At 38.0% G+C, this 21744-nt stretch overlaps 1 protein-coding gene across 1 annotated transcript; it reads right to left on the bottom strand.

Annotated features, from left to right (window-relative positions):
• Positions 1 to 377: 377 nt before the first annotated feature.
• CARNMT1 (carnosine N-methyltransferase 1) lies at positions 378 to 21099 on the bottom strand. The gene is made up of 8 exons (XM_085042410.1): positions 20708 to 21099; positions 18051 to 18246; positions 16955 to 17118; positions 9562 to 9702; positions 5570 to 5748; positions 4440 to 4553; positions 3403 to 3506; positions 378 to 3145 (listed from the first exon to the last, which is right to left on the bottom strand). The coding sequence occupies exons 1-8, from the start codon at positions 21037 to 21039 to the stop codon at positions 3041 to 3043; spliced, it is 1335 nt and encodes a 444-aa protein (XP_084898536.1). The 5' UTR covers positions 21040 to 21099; the 3' UTR covers positions 378 to 3040.
• Positions 21100 to 21744: the final 645 nt, after the last annotated feature.

The following is a 21744-nucleotide window of genomic DNA, read 5'->3' as shown; positions in this document are numbered from 1 at the left end:
AGAAACCCTCAGCCCGGAATAGAGGAGGGAACGGGAAACGACCCGGGAAAGAAACCCTCAGCCCGGAATAGAGGAGGGAACGGGAAGCGACCCGGGAAAGAAACCCTCAGCCCGGAATAGAGGAGGGAACGGGAAACGACCCGGGAAAGAAATCCTCAGCCGGGAATAGAGGAGGGAACGGGAAGGGACCCGGCAGGAAACCCTCAGCCCGGAATAGAGGAGGCAACGGGAAGGAAACCCTCAGCCCGGAATAGAGGAGGGAACGGGAAGGGACCCGGGAAGAAAACCCTCAGCCGGGAATGAAAAATAGAGCGGGAAGCGCCCCGGCAGGCAAAGTTCCACCCCGCAATAAAGGACAGAGCCAAACACGCGAGACATCAAGTCATACAGCAAGCTTTAATATCCAAAAAACCAGTCCATTACACACACCGAAAACTGCAGGAAGTACACAGAGACTTCCCATTCTTACCACCTTCGCAACCAAATTCAGAATATAACACATATAAAAAAAATACAGGACGTTTTACATTTATCAAACTCCATATAAAGAAGTTTTACACTGAAGATTATGCAGCATTTTATTTTACACTTGTTACCATGTTTAGTTTAACAGTGACCTCAAATAAACAGTCTCAGCTGACGAACACCTTGAGCATCCCCCCTGCTTATAAAGCTAAATAAAATAATAATCAAATTCTATAACACACAATTATCCCTGTGCATTACAGTACAGGTGGCGAATTCTTCTAAGAACTCTAAATAGGACTGCAGGTAAAACACTACTAACAGCTCGTTCACAAGCTTATTTTGCTTCCAGCTCTGAATGTGACAGCTACAATTTAAAAGCAGAATGCTGTGGAAAAAAATTAGCATTTTCCAGATCAGAAATAAAAGCACATCACCATATTATACCATATGTAATAACGTTTTCAGAGAACATAAAAAAATGGCACCTGTGACAACATGAAGTGGCAATCCAAAAAAACCACCAGAACACAGGATATTGACACACAATCAGAAATAAAAGAGTTCCATTGCTTATTTTTGAAAAAAAACTACCACATTTCAAGTCACAGACTCTGTAAGGGGCAGCAATTGGTTAATATTACAGACAGATACACTCACTACTCAGCATCAGTCTGACATTCACCTAACCTCTGCCTTATTTCAAGAAGCTTGAAAATCAAGTAAATTACTAATCATATTCTAAGGGAAGAAAAGCAGATTGAAAGCAAAGGATCACAAACTCCTTAAAAACATTAAAGTAAATGGTACAATACAGAAATTAATGCATGTGGCTTTTTAAGTGAGCAAGGATTGTATTTTTAATTTACTTATTGAATAGCAGTGTTTTATATTTAAACACATCTCCTTTAGAACAGGGTAGAACTTTGACAGTTCATGCACTTTTAAAAATAAGAGAGTTCAAAGAAGATTAGTTCACGCCAAGGCGTACTTAAAAACTTCTGTACACCAGAAGCCTCTGTTCTTAATCAGGATTCTGAGCAGAAAGGGGGACAATACTGAAACATGCAGGAATGTGCTCTTATGCAGTGTTGAAAATACAAAAGAAGGTTTTTTTCCCTCCTTGCAGATTTTCAATTTAGGAATAAAGGCACAAATTTCTGGCCTTGACTGAATAAATCCAAAAGCCAGTAATATATCTATTAAAGAGATGTGATTAGGATATCCCCATGAAAGATAGGACAAAAATAATCAGAAACAAGCTATTGACCAGTGTCCTTATAGCCAAGTATGAAAAAAAATTTCAGCCCCCATCTTACTGGTTTTGTATTTGAAACATATTTTTGAAAATGGATCAAAATGGCACTTTAGGTAATCAATATATTAAGAAAACAAACTGCCTAACATGACACCTCCTCTCAGACTAGTGATTGTTAATTAAAATTTTTCTCATGTACATAACTTCAAAGTGACATGAGATTCAGCCTCTTGCACAGTATGACTTCTAGACTAAATATTCATCTATGCCACATCTGTTAGGAAGAAAAAACCACATTAGGATGAGGAACCAAGAAGTTGCAAGGGTAAAGGATCTGAAGTTACAAGGAAATTGTCCAGCATTTGGCCTGCATATCCTGGCTCAGGTGGAGGTGATTAGGTTATAGCATAAATTTACATGTAACTTCTCTGCTCTGACAGGTATGTTTATGCTGTATTACCTACACATGGCATGGATAACTCAGCTATGTTTATCAACTTTGAGAGTTTTGGCTTAAGCAGTAAGAAGGTGACTCAAAATCAGTGTATTTCAAGAAGGCAAAGCATCTAACATATTTCCATTCCAACATTAAGATCAATCTAGGTGGGTGTTTTCCTGAACTGAGGTTAACATACCGCCTTCTCTGCAACATTCTGCTTTTTCTTCATTCAGTATTCTGCTTTCATGTAGTATTTCAAATTGCCTATAGGTTCTGCTTTTAATTAAACTTTTAACAATGGTAGAGTCAAAGATCAGAATTTGTATAATAACCTATTTCACTTCAGCTCCACAGCAAATGCTCTAATAGTTCTGATGTCTATTTTATCTGTCAAGAATAATTTTACCACTTCCCAACCATTTCAGACTTCATAATTTAAATATACATTTACAAATACTTCTCTAAAAGTGACATAGCTAGTACAGTAAGCACCTCCATGCATTCTTAATATAAAGTAGAAAAAAAAGCACTATAAATCTATGAAAAACGAGGCAGCATTAGCGGAAAATTAGCCTAGTTATGGCAAACATTAAATTTCGTTCTAAGGAAAACACTTTTGCTTTTATTTTTAATGCATTCCAAAGCACAAAGACAGTGTATGTGAACATTTCCTCTTTCACGAGTGTATTATGAATCTGCATGGCGTGGTATATGTCTGAATAGTAAGAGAGATATTAAGAAAATAGACACTATCTATATCCTCTTAGGAACAAGAAGGCACCACTGATTTGAGGTTGTGTCCATATATCACCAGATCATTTTATTCTCATTTCTAGCTTTCAAGCGAACATTATTTTCTCATTAACCTATTCAGACCACTACTGTTCTGGTTTTCTCACCACAAACAACACACATTCATAGTAGTATTTCATCATGGAGAGCTCATTCACAGTGTAAGTTGACAGTACAGATTCTTTCTCCACCTGAAAACAAAGCAGCAGTTTTCAAGACAGCTTATGTACAGGAACTATATAAGAAAATGCTATACAGTTTTTAGACTATAAGGCCCATCTATACACTTCTTAAAAAATGAGAAAAGCAGCTAATTTGTAAGACACTTAATACTCCTAGAAGATATTAATATATGCCATTATACTGAAAAAATTTACGGTAGTTTATTCAAAGCAGTTTATTTGACTCCTAACAATACTGCTTAATGCCAAGTACAGCATCTTCTTACCTCTATATTGAATCCATATTGCAGGATAACATTTTTTATATCCTCATAGCTTAATTCTATAGAAAGTTCATTTCCTAAGTTTTCAAAATGGTAAAGGAGAGGACCTAGAGTACAAAGATACAACAAAAATGGCTATCAAAAAGACAAAATAGGTGTTAAAAATCAAAAGCACATACTGAAAAGTGCAATGAACGCTTATATCCAGATTCATGTTTTAAAAACCTGTAAGGTTCCCTGCCCAGGGCAGGAAGGTTGGAACTAGATGATCTTTAAGACCCCTTCCAAGCCAAACTATTCTATTATTCTATAAATATTGACAAAAGAACATATTTCTGTTACTTGAATATTATTTTCATAATGAATTTTAGAATCTATGCAAAATGAAAACTAATTACTTTAGCTCTTATTCAACAATTTGTAACATTTTCTATCAGATTCTGTTTTCTGTATCTTAAAATTTCTTCAGTCCAGCATCACTGCTGTCTCTATAGCTAAAAATACAAGTCTGCTCAGGAGCTCTGCTGCTAGCACTCTGACTGGCTAGGACTGGAAGAGGACTGATTGACCAGTGAGTGACCAGGTTTTACTATGCAGAATGTTTAATGCCTGTGTTTTGTCTAACATTCCTTCACCACGGAAGACACCAATGAAATCTCATTCCCAAAACTTCTGCTTAGATCAAAGTACCAATTAGAGATTGAAAAGAAAAAAAAACCAAAACAAGTATGTATTTGCAAGTTCTATTTTCCCAGAAAAATAGAAAAAAAACAACACAGAACACTACATTTGTATAAAACCAATGTTGCATGAATGCAAAACCTGCCACTGGCAAGATTTACTTGCCTGTTTAAAAATAACATGTTGTTGACTAGATTGTAACTAGCAAGCATATGAATAGATTTTGAACGTTTCTGAGATAATTTCCAAGCCCTGTGTTTTTCTAGCTGTACAGTTTTCTGCACAGACACAATTATTCACACACACCTTTCAAGTATACTATCAAAAATAAGTCAGAAAGAGAGGTTGGTCACACTTGCCTACATTTATCCATATTCCTCCAGGCTTTAGTATTTTCCATATAGTATCAATATAATCAATAACATTATGTGCTGTATCTATGAAAAAGCAAGTTGCTACACAGTCCCATGTATCTGCATAAAAAGAGCAAAGTATACAAAGATTAGTTTCAATGGTTATAATCCTGTAAGAGTTCATCAATTTACCCTGGTATTTGATGATAACCTCAGAATTAACTTCAACTAACAACAGCTGAAGGCTCCTAATTTTGTTTGCAAGTAAATAAAGTATTTTGGTTTACATTAAAACCCGTTAAGTTTGGATTCATTTGACCTGTATTTATGTGTGTACATGTACACACACACACACTCAAAAATATTACATATACTTATTGCATATTCACTTAATAAAAATATTCATACACATTATATAAAATTATATATATTATATACTGTAAAATGTAAATGTTTTAACACATTTTATATAAATGAAGGCCCAAATGTGCTATTACTCACCTGTTCTATAAATTTTATTATGACAACTTTAAAAACACAACTACAAAAATCCCCAGTGATTTTAGGCCTCCCTACTTAGTATCTAGAACAAATCTGTTAAGTGTACTTTCATAAGTCACTCAGCTTTAAAGCTTTTTACTCAGTATTTGAGTATTTGCCCAGCTGTTCTCTACTAGACAATTCAACAAGCAGGAACTTTCTAAGTCTGCCTTTTAAAGCATGAGTCTCCCTGTTTTTTCTCTAAACTGGTACTCTTGAACCAGCAAAAGTTTAAAGTTCTGTAAATAAAAAAAATCAGAAGTCTTGATTTGTGCCAGTCTCGGATGTTCTAATATTAAAGATACAATCTTCAGAAAATTAACCAGTTGTATGGAAGGCTCTTGCAAGATCTGTTAGACAAGGAGGTATCCACATTTTCTATAACTAAGAAGGAAAGAAAAGCTGATTTGGAGTGAGAAATAGACCTATTGATCTGCACTTTATTATGCATCTAGAAAAATATTCTGAGTAAGAAAATCTTGCCACAGTTAGTTCATAATACTTGTAGATACACTTCGTTTTCTTTATAATCTGTCCCAAATGCTCTGAAGGTATGTGAAGTCACATGGATAGCCTAAAAGTTTGCATTTACTCACTGCACTCAGAATAAATTTCTTGAAAATCCCCTGCTGTCATAGAGAAGTTTGAACCAGAAGGAAGACTGTGAGGATCCACATCTGGGAAATAAATTGGTCGTATCTGATCAGCAGATCTTCTGTTATTGCTAAATTGATGAATCCAGGGATAAAGCTTACATGAGTTAATTTTAGAGCATCTGCAAAATATGAAAATCAACAAAATTTGTTTCAACTAATTGCTTATCTACATCAAAACATGTAAGAGTCAAAGTACTTCTAACAGCTCCACATTTGCTTAAAGAATTAGACACTTTAGATCACCTATCATAACAAACTGATCAAAAATTCATTTTAATCTGACACTAAATCATTACCACAAAATAACTGCCTTTTTTAGAATTTTATGACTTCTTTTAATTTTCACCACCTAATTTGTCTGCTGAGAAGAGAATACATATTTTGTAAGATTAATGACATTTATGGTTCACTATATTCCATAAAGCTAAGATTTTCTGGATCATTTTTCTTCTTATCAAGAAAGAAATTTAAAAAAAGGGAAAAACTAGTGACACTAGTTCCATTATTTTTTTTTATACATTTGTTCTTATTCTACACTTTTCTATCTTTTCTGGACCATAATCACAGGAAGTTTCGAAGCACACCAAAACAAAAGCATTTTTCAGATGCTAACTGAAAAGATGCTTTAAAAATTAAGAAAAATAAACCAAGCACAAAGTTGCAAAGCACAGCTGTTTCCACGTTGCAAAGGACACTAGAAGTCATTCTAACTTCATAACATCTGGATCACTTCAATCATGCTAAGTAAAGATGTCTTTGTAAAACAAAGTTTCTGGGTTGATATGACAAGCAAAATCAATTCCTATTTTAAAAAGTGATAAAATACAGCACTTCAGTGTTATACGAAGCTTTTCCCACCATCTTGTAAAGTTAAGTTTGTAACTAAAAATTGAAAAGATTTTCTTTCAAAGACAACGGAGGACATATCTGTCCCACAAAACACATATCATCAAGCACTTCATAAACTGCATGCAATCTACTGGATTTTAAGAAGTGCACTCTTTTGGCTGGTGGCTAGAATGTAATCAGATGAAAAAAAATGCAAAACCGACTTGTACTTGAGCAGCAATCTATATAGTGCTCAACAACTTTCTTCACATACAAGTAAGTATCTCTCAGACATACAAGGTTGGTTAAAAAAAAAGCAAACCCAAAACCAAACAACAAAAAAGCCCCCTAACCACTACAACAACAATTAAAAACAGGTTAGAAAGGAGCTCATTTTCACAAAGACTTTGAAACTGTTCAAATTTAACAGAAAATAGCAATCCCTTTTCATATCAAATCTGAAAACCTCCATTTCCAGTTTCAACATTTTTTCCTTCAAAACCAAGTATTCTTAGTCCTCAGCAATTCCACTCGTACAACAAAAGATGCGTAATGCATGTTGTATTTTAAAAATCTAACATGTTTAAGTGTGACACACTTCATTATTTCCCATAGGGGCAGGGTATTCACTGTTCAGCATTCAGCTGAAAAGACATTTTTGGAAAAAGTGGGTAGGTCAAATCTCACTTCTGACCATTTGTTTACAGATAAAATATAACTTAACTGTTTTCATCCTCAGGAATTCATGGAGATGCAACAAACACAACTAGTAGTCTTCTCCAAGTGTCACGATTTATCTACAGTTACATTCTTTCCAGAAAGTAAAGAAGAAAAATACACCATGTAAGACTGTAATGCATACAAGGGAAAGCAGAATTTCCCATACAAGAACTGAAGCAGCCTTGGAGCCACTGCAGCTTAACTACTCCAGGGTCACTTTATTCTTAGATTAGAGTTAATTATTTATTCTTTATTCTTAGATTAGAGTTTCCTCAACAGAAACTCTATAAATAATTTCAGATATTTACAGTGACCACAGTTACACCTTGACACACACTCTACATACCATACCATGCAACTCAATCCACTGTAACAAAAGTTCAGAATTTCAGAGATATGAAAGGTTTTTTTTAAATGTGTGAAGATCAGCAAATACACTTCACACAGAAATATTAAGCCAGTGTACCACATCTAGGAGCCCACTGTAGCAGTCCTTGACGTTCAAAACAATACTCTGTCCTCCCAAAAATAAGCCACCATCAGAGAAAGAAGGTAAAAGCTGTATGCTTTAAAACTGTAAGCATATGTGAGCAAAATCCTCATGCTTTTATCAACTACAACCAAGTATAAATTAAATTGAGACTACAGTAAAAACTAATTTGTTACATTCTTTTTTCTGGTCACCCTTCTTCAGGTATTATCTTCAGTTTATCTTGATCATTGCTGTTTCTTCCAGTTTCAGACAACCAGGGTAACTGTGAACAGCCACTTAAGACTAAACTGAAAGATTCTTCAGGTTCCTAAAACCTTAAAAACAGACACACCAAGCCCACTGTTATATCTGGCAAAAAGGAATGCTTGGACTTCAACTAAATTGACTGCTGCTCAGAATCATGCTAGCAATATTCTCTTCCATGCTAAGTGAATCTAACTGGCAACTTGTCCAGCAAAGATGATTACAGCAGTTGCATAACACCTCAATTTTGCTATCTAAAATCTCACACTGTTAGCAAGTTTAATGCATATACACCTCTTTGCTAAATATCCTACGTAACAGGAAACACTACATGAGCATTAGGTGCTAAAAATTATTACTACCATTAGCAAAGTGTGAATCTTTAGGACAATTTCACATATAGGCCAAAAACTCCTTAATTAAGGAAGCATGTCATCAGAGTGCAGGGGTGACGTTAACAAACCTCTGTGACAGCTGACCAGTGGAAATGAATACTTTTATCCTGCTTTGAAATTCCAAACCATGAGAGGAATGTGGCTTGCTTTTGGTAGCTGTAAGGCATAAGTCAGATGAACTGTAATATACAATTTCACCACCAAGTGAGTCACTTGAGAATAACGCAGAAAAGAAGAACAAATGAAGCTCCAGTGAACATCTATAAGCATCACACTGACCACTACTGCTGTATGCAGATATGCAGCAGCCATCATTACATGTTTTCCCCTTGCTTTTGAACAGAAAGCTGTAAGAGATGTAAGATCATCACAGGGCTCTGTGAACAATCAGTCTACAAACAGGTCTTCAAAACATTGTGCTAATACAGAAAAAACCCCAATAGTTTATGTATTTTCAGCAAAGGTGCATAATTTCAGACTGATGACCGAACTGTCAAATTCTGCCTCTGAACTTGGCGCTAACTCCCCCAAAACCACAAAACATCCCCCCGACCTCTTTCAACACTTGCCCACTCATAACCTTGCCAAACTTTCTTAAAAGAACACTTGCATGTGCTGCCTTTTTTCCTCTCTAACAAGGTTATTTTGAAACCAATAATTTCCAATGCAAGTGACAGAATACCAAATACAGAAATGTCATTTTAAGTAAAACCTGTAATGTGAAATTTACGATGTTTAAATTTATTATCAGAGCATAATTGTCGAACTATTAACTCTCATTTTTGCCACTTGCTCAGCACACTTCAATGATAGTTTTTATGGTCAAGACAGTACCTAGAATTTTAGTACAGAATGTAATACTTTTTTTTAAACAGGCTTCCTGTGTTAATAATCACCACCTCTAAATACCATGCATGTACTTACTAGCCCATATTCAGTAACAGTAAAATAGGTATCCATTTTACAGAATCAGATGTGAACTAAATAATAAAACTTATGCAGAAAATCTGTAGTACAATTTAGAGATTTTAAATCTCACGACCTGAAAGCCATTCTTCCTGTAATTTTAATGACTCAGATCCAATACTTCCTTACCCATTTATCCTAAGACTTTTTCTTAAAGCATTCTAAAAAGTGTGTTCCGTATTATGACTTACAAATCTATTCTTGTGAGATTTATATATTCAGATTTCTCTTGTTTATAATTTTGCCTCTCTAGGTTTTATTCAGCAAGTAAAACATAAGCTATATACCTGTTCAGTACAAAGTTAGAAGAAAAGAGCATAAAGAGGCTCCATTCATTTCCTTGGCAAGCATAACCGAGCATAGCTATTTCCCACGCCAATCTACCTAGCCCAGCACCAGGTACCAGGATATTAACTTTGGAGAAATCCCTGCAACAGAACAAAAATAATAGTTAAGTCTTTGTCTGATACCCCTTAATACAACTAAGAGGTGCAGCCAAACATTTTTCCCACCATATACTTAGATATTGTATACTTCCTGCATGACTTCACTTTTAAATGGAAACTAAACCTGTTCTGGTCAGATCGGTTAATTGTACAGTCAAAATAATTCACAGAAATTACTCAAAAGAACATATACAACTCTCATTCAGAATACAGAGCATAGTTACTGTAAACAAATTTTCTTCAAAACTTCTACAGTTATCAAGCCAACAATTTTTCAAGCAAATTGAAGAGTATTATCATATAGCACAATGTATTTTTCTTTGAGCCCCACTGATAACCAGAACACATTCTAGACATATTTTTTGTTGCCCTGTAAGGAAAAGAAATAAGCAAGTATTTTCACATGAGAAACAAAAAACATAAAACCTCCATAATCTGATGAACAATTCAGAATGTTAAAAACCTTAAAGTAGTGACTGTTTCAGCAACAGTAGGTTCTACTTAAGCTGCTCATTGGTTTCCCTGAAGTACTTTAAGTGACATATTTCCTAAATCAAAGTACATTGCAGCTCTCTAACCCTTTACCCACAACTAGGCATCAAGCTGAAGAAAACCACAAAATATCCAGTAGTGTGTTGCTGAAATACTTAGAAAAATCTCTCCCAAATGCAGCAACTAACAAACAGAATTAGGAATCTCAAAAATCGCTCCTTTTTGAAGCAGAAAATGCAGTATAGACATGCTAACCATCAGACTTGCACCGGAATGCAATCAAACCTCCATTCCTGCAACAGAAACCACTCCATGCCAAACTGAAAAGATACTTAATCTAGGAAGAAATAATTTTTCAGTTTCCAGTCATAAACAAGACTTCAAGAGTTCATGATTTCGTCATACACCCCAAAAACCCCAATATGTGAATACTCATACACCTCTCCATATTGTTTTGCCTATCACCTTCAGAGACAAAACATGCATCTATCAATTTATATGCAAGTACGTGAAGGAGGCCACAATCAGCAATTCCACAGGATAAAAGACACCAAAACACAAAGCCTCTGACTACTTAAAAATTCAGAATGCCAAAGAGTTCAAAAGAGTTAGGATGCTGCACAGGCATGAATATTATTAAAGGAGTTACATAAATCCTAAAAGCTGTACATCTCTGAACACTATTACCCAAAATTGAAAGAAAGTTTTGGTTGCATGGCGCTTCTTTTCCAAAGGCCACACAATATAACAAAGCAGTTTTAACAGTACTTTTTGAGTTTTGATTTGATCATCTAGTTAGTGCAGTCTCCCAAATGGAAAATCATTCCACTCACTTCCATTCCGTTATATGTCCAGGCTCTTTTTCTGACTTAACAAGAAGCTGGAAATCCAGACTTTGTTATTACGCAATAGCACTCCTGTGAAGCAATGATTCTTATAAGATAATAAGAACATCCCCTTCTTCCACACAGGAAGCCAGAAGAAAGCTAGCCACAAAGTCCTACCAAAAAAAAAATTACTTCAGGAGAAAACGACATGCTTAATGTGAAAATTTTGAAAATAGGGAACCAGAAGAAGGAAAGAGAAAATGTGATTACTGGTAGAAGCCAGAAAAGCTTCTATCTTACAGCTTTTCCAATTCACAATGGTACACAGTTATTCCAAATGTACTTTCTAACCTAGTCTGTTTCTCCAATTCCTTACAATTTTACTTTATTTATGAAATACTTAGACTAGCTCTACATAGATTTTGGCACCCTCATGTGGACACTTCTATAATAAATGGGTTGATAAGCCATATGCCACTTTCAAGATTGATTATAAGTCTTTTCTTAAAAAAACCTAGTAATTAATAGATATGCAGATATATTAATATTTTGAAATCTGCACCTTTATACACATGAAACAAGATAAACCTCTAACAGTAAGGAGTTGAGTTTAAATTGCCTCTAGTTTTCTTTTATCTTTTCATTGACAATATAAAGTTTTTGTATTTCTAAACTAATTTTCCCAATTCACTCTTTGAAAATAGTCTTCTATTCTCTTTTTTAGTGCACACTTAATTACACTTTCATTTGCACCTTTATTAAGGGATTGAAGTTTGTCTGGAAATTTGTTATCAATTTAATTTCTCTCGGTACTCTTCATATCATTGCTGGAGAATGGTCCTGGCCAACAACTTCATTTCAGCAACAGAGCACAGCTAATAAAATACAATGTAATCAAACCTCAGTCCACTAACATTGACACCACCCTTCCAAAATGGTTCAAGAGCATATTTTTGAATTTATAGTCAGTACAAAATTAGGTATGTGGCAAACTTACTGCGTAACAAGAAGTAACTACTGGTAGTCTCCCATTATTAGGAAAAAATGGTCAAATGCCTTTTCAAGACTTGAAAATAATTGTTTGTGACAAAGTGTTACTGAATTACTTTGAATTTTGAATCATTATAATAGCTGCAAATCTTTAATTGCACAGAAATTGCTTTTTTAATGGCTATAGTCCTTTAAGAGGCTAGAAAAACATGCTTTCTCTGGTGGATATGTAATTGCAGCTGTTACAAAGTCAACTGAAAAAAAAAGATCAACAACTGTGGGAACATAAACCAAAGTTATCCATAATGAAAACTAGTCTTGAACCAGCCAGCAACAGCAGGATTTCCATGGCACACATCCAGCAGCAGTTAGGAACATAAATGAGTATCCAACAAGTAGCCCCTAAATACTTGTGGGCCAAGAGGGAAGAAACATCAGCCTGTTAATCTGACAGGAATGGCAAAAGGCGCTGGCCAAGGAGCAGAAGAGAGGGCTGCATGGTACCATTCAGTTCAACTACAGAAACTGCAGAAGTCTCTTAAAAAGACAGTGGAGAAATATCAGAAACAACTAAAATCTGTCACACCATTTTCACACTGCATTTTTCAGTGTGATATATTTTCAACTTTTGGAAGACTATCAATATTGATGAAGATATTAACTTTTTTTAACGGTGTCCTTTTTAACAAGATAAAAATGGAGGCTTATTTCATGTCTATTCTGTTGTAATAAAAAGTAATCATGCTAAAGGGGTAAACATGCTCAGCAAAAGAAAAATGAAAGTGTCTAATCAAACACAAACCTCATTTTCATAAACTAAACACTGCAGTTCAATTCATCTAATGAAGTAATAAATACACATCTCATAGAGAGAATGGCTTCTGATCAGTGGAAATATCAGCATAGGAACACACTGTGGGACTCCTTTCCTAGTGTTTATAATGTCTACAAATTTAAATAGTAAACAGATCCAACTCTTAGTATTCTATCTTTTGTTATTTTAATTCAATCATATTGTCAGAGTTTTTTTAAAAGACACATGCTAAACAGCACAATCATTTGAAGAGCAATTCTTCCCCAAACTTGGCAGCTGAGTTTTATATACTATCATACAAAGACCTGCAGAGTCCTTAATGATGCAGTAACACTGACAATATATTTGCTATTAAATCCAATGTTTAAAGGAAAGTTTAGGCTAAGTACAAAAACCTGCAAGGACAGATGTACTTAGTCAAATAAAATTCAAATAAAGCAGAAATTTCAATTCCATTACAAATGTGACCGGGCACATTCAAGAAGTATAGCCAAGCTTGGGCTCAGGACTAATAAGCTGCTTTTTCACATTAAAAGCAAACTAAGCTCTGGTGATTTCTTCTAGGCTGTTCCGTCAGCATCTTAGAAAATACACTGGATTGCTGGACAGCATGACACAGCTGAATTTCAAGTTATAGTTAATCCCAGAGGCCTACTTAATGAGAAAACTGGAAAAAATATTAAGTATACTGGTTTCAGCCATGGAGTGATAACTAACAAAAAAAAAAATTATTTCACAGATTTCTTTTGGACAAGAAGCTGATGATCTTTACATCCTTTCACCTAAGGAGGAAGAGTAACACTAGAAGTAAAAGGCAACCAAGATGACAGGAAAAAAAGGGGAATCAGAAAAAAATTTATGAGTATTCTTATTTATATTTTCAACTTAAATATTTCCCTATAAAAATGCTTCAATAAACACATTCCATTGCGAAATAAAAATGTATCTATATTTTACTATTTTCTCCTACAGAAAGTAGGTTCATTCTGATCCAAGACATTTAAATATTACAGAGCTCCTGTGAGCAGAAACACAATTGAATTCCAACATGAATAATGCAAGAAATCTGTCAGTTCTTCAGGAAGACCAGATCTCATGGGATTTACTTAAAACTGCTTTGTTGATCCTGCTAACAGATTCAGTGTTAAGGTGCTAAGCAGAAAGAATGAGAGGCAAGAACAGCTTTCGCCATTTAGTTTATTTTTAGATGACAGCCTTATCAGAAGACTAGACTGATAATGGTAGTGCCTACTCACAGAGCTATTCTAATTTACAGCTGCCTTCAACTGTTGCTTGTACTTCTACCTCCCAGAAGAGCAAGCAAGCATACACAACACTGCTTCTCCTGCTGCTTACATACCAACTGAACCCATACATATCAATCTACCAACTGAACCCACACACATCAATCTTGCAAAGTGCAACACTATAAGATGTGCATGGATGGAGTGAAACATATCTGCGCAGTTTCAAAAATTTAAACTCCTTTTTCACATGATTCTACTGCATAGTATCACTAACATTAACAAATTAACTAGAAATGGAATGTACCATTCCATTAAGAATTACAAATCTGATGAATATTACAATTCCTTTTACAAACTAAAAGATGACTTGCACTGACAGTTTCAAATTTAAAGTATTTATCATTTTCAACACAAAATAAATATAGAAAAAATTGCTTTTATCACCATGATAAAAAACTGTTTTTATCAGTGCAGTTTTTCTCTACCACTTTCATCTTTCAGAAGACTCTGGTATGCTATGCTACCAAAGGAAGCTCTAAAAGAAACGGAAAGCTGCTCTCTGAGGTTCCCCTACAGGCTGTTTCACACATTAGAGTCCATGGTCAGTCCCCTCCCACTATAAACAAGAGACAGAGTAACTCCATTGTGGGCAGTTCAAGCCCTGTCAATCTCTTCAAACTTAAATAACTGCTCCACTCTAAAATCATTGAATCATAGAATATGCTAGGTTGGAAGGGACCTGTCAGGATAACAGAGTCCAACTCTTGGCCTTATGCAGGACACTCCAAGAATCACACTACGTGCCTAAAATTATTGTCCAAACACTTCTAGAATTCAGACAGGCTTGCTGCTGTGACGACCTCCCTGAGGAGTCCATTTCAGTGGTCAACCACCCTCCAGATGGAAAACCTTTTCCTGATATCCAGCCTAAATGTCCCCTGACTCAGTTTCATGCCATTCCCCCAGGTCCTGACACTGGAGAGTGAAGAGTTTGTATAAAATTTGTATAAAAACGGCAGACTGATCAGCTAGCAAGCCCTGCCAGGGAAGTTACTTCCTGCACAAGGTTGCAGTGGCACTGCCAGTTAAGCCTGATAGTACATAACTCTGCTTCTTACCTCAAAAAGGTACGTACACCTAAGCAGAAGAGCCTTTGGTCACTAGGTAAAAGAGTGAGCTGACATAGTAGCTAACAACATGTGAACAGAGAAAAGGTTTCACCTAAATGCTACAACAGCTCCACAGCAATAATAATAAACTTCTAAATATGTATTTAAGCAATACACATTTTAGAAATTAAAATAATGCTGCTTGACAAACTCACAGCTGTAGTAGAGATGTTTGAGCTATACAGTGATGTACTGAGATTTCAGCAGAGACAAAGTAAAACTCAAATGCTACTTCAGAGCTACCGCAACAGGGACACATGCTCTGCCACATTAGTTCTGTTTGACAACAACCTCAAGAATTCTCCGTAAAAAAGCACAAAGCTGTCAACTTCAGATTCACCCCATCTGTTACCACATGTTCCTTCCTAATATCAACAGGAGCTTTTAACACAGTTCACTGATCACAAATGTAACAGTCAAGATTTTCCAGCTTCAGTCATGGATCTCTTAAGATTTGACACAAGCTACCTGTTCCATAACCAAAATCCGTTAAAAGCTAGCATACAAAAGATAAAGTTGAACTGCTACCTTGGAGATTAGAATGATTACTTGCAAAACTAACCATGGGTTTTCCTACAGATCTACATATCAGAGGTACACCTGCAGTATTTAATTCCTTTTTTTATCTCATGTACAGCACTATTAGCACTAGAAAAATTGAAGGAAGTTCACTTTCAGATGAAACATTTTTAACAGGGCACCAATCTTTAGATAAGTCAGTTCAAGGCAAAGCAGAAACCATGTACACTGTATGTTCTGACAACACAAACGGTCTTTACTGATGAAACTAAAAACAAAAAAACTAAAACTCTTCCACTACTAAAGGTAGTGGAAGAGACTTAAATGCATTATTAACAATTACAGAGAAAAAACCACAATGCCTTGCAATATCAGACCTAAGTAGGGTCTTGTTACATTTATTAATAGAAAGCTCTCAAATCTTCCCACTGTCAAACTACTCAGTTTAAACTAAAAATCACTTTTACATGCCTGGGTTGACTAATTAACAGAACCAATAAACATGGAATCCTTTCAGCACTATCACATTCCAAGACTTTACCAGTATGCTTCTACCTAAATTACCTAAAACCCCTGCATCAATGACCATTTTGACGCTGTTAACAAGAGATTACTTACAAAATTACACTCAAATGTGCAACAAAGCTTTTTTAAGAACTGTCTTAGAACATCTGTCTGAAACCAGTGTTACGTTTACTATTTTCAGAGTAAATTCTTAGTGCAACCAAGTGCAACTGCACTAGAGTTTAAGAGTCTTTGTCCTGCCTTGGATCATGAAGGGCCATAGTCTTAATTTCTGCTGTCACGGAGTCCTTCCATCTGCAGCATACTCCTGAGAATCTGCTAACCTGCAAACTTTACCTCACTGAGCACAACTGAGTTAACTTTCTGAAGTCTCTTACTTAAAATGTTTACATTTACTGTTTCACCCAGCTGCAGAACAACAACAAAAAAATTATTCCTGGTTTACCTGGTATTACTTTGCGAAGCCTACGATTATACTCGTTTCCAACACCTTGTGTTAGAAATAAAAGCTTGATTGATTAAAAATAAATTCCACTGATTTCATAAAAATTTCTGGTTTTGAAACCAAGCTTTTCATTACTCCATAAAAACTCTGCCAGATTTGTGCAACAGTTTATATCCACATAAATATAAGTCTTAAGACACTATTACCATCTTTCTTTTGGAAAGTTCTTTACAATTTCACTAATGATTGGCTGGTAACAGGAATCTCTCTCGGACTTTCCCTCTTCACTCCAGTCTCTCACAAATTGTTTCAACGTGGATTTTAATTTATCCATGTCAAATGTTGAAGCTGGTGTAATCTTCCCGCTTCCCTGTACAAAGTGGAGTGAAAAAAAAAAAGGTTAGTGGAAAACACACCAAGTATCTTGAGTTTTCATAGCGAAAAAAGCAAATTATGAAGAGAAAAAAAGCCATGCTGGAAGAGCTGCTGGGATTATTAGCTGACAAAGCACTTCCCTTTCACTCCTGGGACCAGAGCTTAAATCCACCTTAATATCCTAAACAAACTGAGTTTGCTGGTCTCTGACATTCAAGGGTCCAGTTTCCACATCAGAAAAACAATACATAGCAAATCACAAGTGGTAGTCCTTATTCAGGAAAGGACCAGGGCTTAGCTCGTGCAGAGGCTGAACTGCTCACCCTGCAAAGAGAATCCCTCTAAATACTGATAAGGCAAAAATGAGAAGTTCACATTAGAGCTGCCCATTACTGTATCTTGCCTGAATCAAAGGAGGACTTCATCTTCCATCTCCATCAGTCCTTTAAATCTGAGTGTCTTTTTTTTTTACAGAAAGTAGGCCAAGTAGTGAAAAAGTGTTTACAAATAACATTAAAAATACTTGGTCTATCTAGAATTGTAACCGATTTAAAATGCTGTAACATGTAAAAACCCAAAGGAAGACAAACAGTATCACTTATGTTCTAAACAGTTAATGGAAAAAATAACTTTAAAATGGCACCAGGGTAAAGCTAGAGCTCTTGAGTAAAAAATGCCCTTTTACAATAGTGTGTCAGATTCACAGTTAGTTTTCCTAAGTGTAACTAACAGAACTATCAACAAACAGCTTCAGTAAGCATCAGCTCTGCAAAACATGAAAGACAAGAATGAGAACATGTGAGCAAACAATAAAATAAGGCAAAAGAAAAGGAAGCTGGAGGCCTAAGGTGCAAAAACCAAATGCAGGAAATACAAAAGCATACAGAATTTAATTTTTGAGCAAGAAAAAAGTCCATTTTAACATACATCTTCTCCATATTCTTTATTTTCAAACATATGAACACAGTCATTCACAATGGTGTGTAGTATTTCTTGATTATGATCAATGCACTTCCGAATCTTGTCAAGGTGAGGAAGAAATTGAGGAAGAAGACTCTGTTGGTTAGCTGGAAGAGACTTAAACTGCCTCTCTGTTCTGTTCACTCGTTCATGCATATTCGTTCTAAAAAGCAAAAGTTTTAAATATTTAGAAGCAATATACATGCATGTAAATAATTCACTCTAAGCTATTCTAATTATCGTTTTTCATTTTGTTATACACAGAAAGTGACCAGACTTTACAATTCCATACCAGAGAACAAGTTTTCTAAAATTTTTTAAGCAAAATGTTTTCTTAAGCTCTAGTTCTGCAATGCCACTCTTTTTAATACATTCCAATTTAAGAGGACTCTTCTTTTCTCCTTACATTTTCATCACTAGCCAATTATTTCCAGAGCAGGTAATCACTACCTAAATACATGGATGTGTAAAATTTAACCAACCACCCATCTCCCAAATTTGTGTCACAAATCCAACTTAAATTCAATAGCTGGATGCTGTCATAACCTTCAGTTACAGAAATAAGATGTGGAGTGGGAATTGGGATTCCCAAAATCAATTGCTTCTGGAAGTATGTAAAAATCACAGCTGGACTACACCAGAGTTCTAGCAGCCACACTGAGATACTAAGCTACCTTCTTTTACCAGCATATCCCTCCTAAGTACTGTGAATATGATCACATAGATGATGCAAGCTAAACGAATTTTACACTTCTCCAGGATAAAAGTATCATGAAAATGGTGACTCTTTCAAGATTTTGCCATTCTGTCTAAACTGACTGAAGTATAGTTGCTAAGCAAAGTCACGATGACTCTAGAGAGAGAATTCAGTATGATATACTGACGCTTTTGACCACCAAATAATTTTAGCTGGTGAAGTCATACTGCAGCTTCCCAAAGTCTTGTGTCAGTATACAGCAGCACAAAACTGAAAAAACTAGCCATTAGGAGAGTAAGTGGCAATTGCTGGCATTTTTGTTACAACCTCAGTCTGGAAATTTGACCGGGCAATGTATCTTTCACGTGTTCCTGAGAAGGGCTTGTTACTGCAATAGCTACACTGGTTTAAAATTACGTTCAAGGACAAGAAACATCAGGAAAAATAAACTGATGCTCGACATAAAGCACATCAGCTTAGCTCAACAACATCTTGAAAGTTTTATCAGGAAAAAAAAAAATCTTTGACTCTAATTTTCCACCCTTTTATGCTAAATTGCAATAACCTAGCAGAATGAGTAAGTCACTGAAATCAGTAAAATTACAAATAATGAAGTTATCTCTATCTCCAGAAACAAAAAAGATCCGGACTCATCTGAAAGTGTGTTATTGCCTTATTCATACAGCCGTTTCCAAGTTAACTGGAAAGAAAATTCCAATTATTAAGTACCAAGATATGTAATTTCACCTAAATTTTGAATTATTTCTTTGAGACAGTGGTAATTTCATTGAATTTCTGTCTTAGAAATTTGAGTCATCCTTTTCTTACGTGTTTATGCTCAAGCAACCCAAAGCAAGCACTCAAAAGCAACAGTTCTGCAGGAGGCTGAGAAAGATATTCTCAGCTTCTAAGGCCTGAGGGTACAGTTATATCACTATAAGTACACTGGAAGTCAGAATTGCATTAGTAGCAATCAGAATTATATACGTTTAAATAACTGAGTCTTTGAAACATACAAACTGAATTAGAAAATTCACTCTGGAAGAGACACCAGTGTCATTCAGACCAACCTCCCGTTCAAGCACTAGTCCAGACTAAAGACAGAAAAACCTCAGACAGAAAAAAAAAAGTATAAGCATCACCCACTCCTATCAAGAACCTCACTACTATGTTAATAATTATGCTTGGGTTACATTGACAAAAAAAGAGTGCAGCACATAGTAATGAGTCACATGATGGGGCTTTGTGAGCTGAAGTACAAACCTGCTTTCCAAACCTAGACAGAGGAAACGGCTTACCAAAACACTGAAGAGGACTGGACCAATCTCCACTACCCTGCAATGTGAGTAACTTGCATCCTCGTCTATTCAACGGTTTCAGTCCTAAAACTAGGTATCCCCACCACCCCCGGCTCATTTGTATAGAGCCAGCAAAGCCTCTTCTGACTCAAGAGATGTTATTAAAAATTACATCCACTATCCCTAGCGATAGGTCTTATTTCTTTTGCAAATTAAAATATCTTTCAAGAATTTGCACCCATAATCAAAACACCATGTTGCATTTCTCTGCCAGCAGGAGATACTATTGTTTCGAAGGCTTTACCGTGTCTCAGAGCCTTTTGTCTCCTAGGAGACCTCAAGACAGCCTTCTCAGGCTTGATGCTTTCACGCTTCCGAACGGCCAAACACCAAAGCGCCTCAGCTCGTCTCCCGAAGGCAGAGTGGCGCAGCAGCCGCTCCCGGGCCGGGGCTCTGCAGCCCGCCCCAGCAGCCCCGCACACAGCGCAGGCCGGGAGCGCTACTCCACACGGCCCCGGAGCGCCCTGCTCCGGAACCCGCGGGGCTGCTTCCAGCCCTCCGGACGCCGCTCAGCGAGCGGAGGGACCCCGCGGGGCCGCACGTCCGGCCCGGGGGCAGGCCTCCATTACCCGTAATATCGGAACGCGTTGATGATCCTCCGAAAATGCTCCCGCTCCAGGCGTTCCTCCTCTTCCACCGCCCTGGCCGACGCCGTCGTCAGCGCCCTCGGCTCCAGAGCCTGTCGCCTTTGCCGCTCGTCGCTCCGCGGTGCCGCCCGCTCCGCCTCGGCCTCTGCGCCCATGCTGCTCGCACTCTCTCCCGGCCACGGCAGCTGCTCCCGCTCCTGCTCGCGGCCTCGCCGCAGCCCCCTGCGCATCACCTTGGCGGGCGGCTCGCTCTCGCCCTGGGCTCGCGGCCTTGGCAGCGGCGCTTTCCGGGACACGGCGCACGTGGCCGACATCCCCCGCGCGCTCCCTGCCGCCCGCGGCCACCTCCGCCGCGCACGCGCACCGCCGCCCTTCCGCCGCGCGCCGGCCGCCGCGCGCACGCGGCATCTCGCGAGAAGGGGCGGGCCGCGCAGCCCGCGGGCGGGGAGGAGCGCGGCTCCGGAGAGCGCCGTGCTCCGAGTCAGCTGCCACCGGGAGCGCTGCCGGTAGAGTGCTGCCGGCCCCGCCAGTGCAAAGCGCGGTTCTCGGAGAGCGCCGTGCTCCGAGCCGGCTGTCACACGGAGCACTGATGGCGGAGCGCTGCCGGCCCCGACAGTGCAAAGCACGGCTCCCGGAGAGCGCCGTGCTCCGAGCCGGCTGTCACCGGGAGCGCTGCCGGCCCCGACAGTGCAAAGCGCGGTTCTCGGAGAGCGCCGTGCTCCGAGCCAGCTGCCACAGGGAGCGCTGCTGGCGGAGCGCTGCCGGCCCCGACAGTGCAAAGCGCGGTTCCTGGAGAGCGCACCGTGCTCCAAGCCGGCTGTCACAGGGAGCGCTGCTGGCGGAGCGCTGCCGGCCCCGCCCGGGCGAAGCGCCACGGCGGGATGCCCGTAGGGTGCCAGTGACGCTGAAGCACCTCAGGCGTGCCGGGGAGGATGCGCAGCTGCCTGGCTCCTCGGGAGTACTCACGCACATAAAGCACCAGCTCGGCCCTTGAACCCTGGCTCTCCGCCCGGCGGCCT

The sequence above is a fragment of the Lichenostomus cassidix genome, chromosome Z (assembly GCF_008360975.1).
Source record: "Lichenostomus cassidix isolate B80296 chromosome Z, HeHo_3.0, whole genome shotgun sequence".
Taxonomy (NCBI): Eukaryota; Metazoa; Chordata; class Aves; order Passeriformes; family Meliphagidae; genus Lichenostomus; species Lichenostomus cassidix.
This window is presented reverse-complemented; position numbering and strand designations above follow the sequence as displayed.

What these genes read in the sequence shown, in the direction of transcription:
- CARNMT1 (XM_085042410.1), bottom strand. Translation starts at nt 21,039, where the DNA reads ATGTCGGCCACGTGCGCCGTGTCCCGGAAAGCGCCGCTGCCAAGGCCG. An exon ending in AACGCGTTCCGATATTACGG is followed by an intron (nt 18,247 to 20,707) that starts GTAATGGAGGCC and finishes TTTGCTTTTTAG; the next exon opens with AACGAATATGCATGAACGAG. An exon ending in AGAAATTTATTCTGAGTGCA is followed by an intron (nt 4,554 to 5,569) that starts GTGAGTAAATGC and finishes CTTTTTATGCAG; the next exon opens with ATACATGGGACTGTGTAGCA.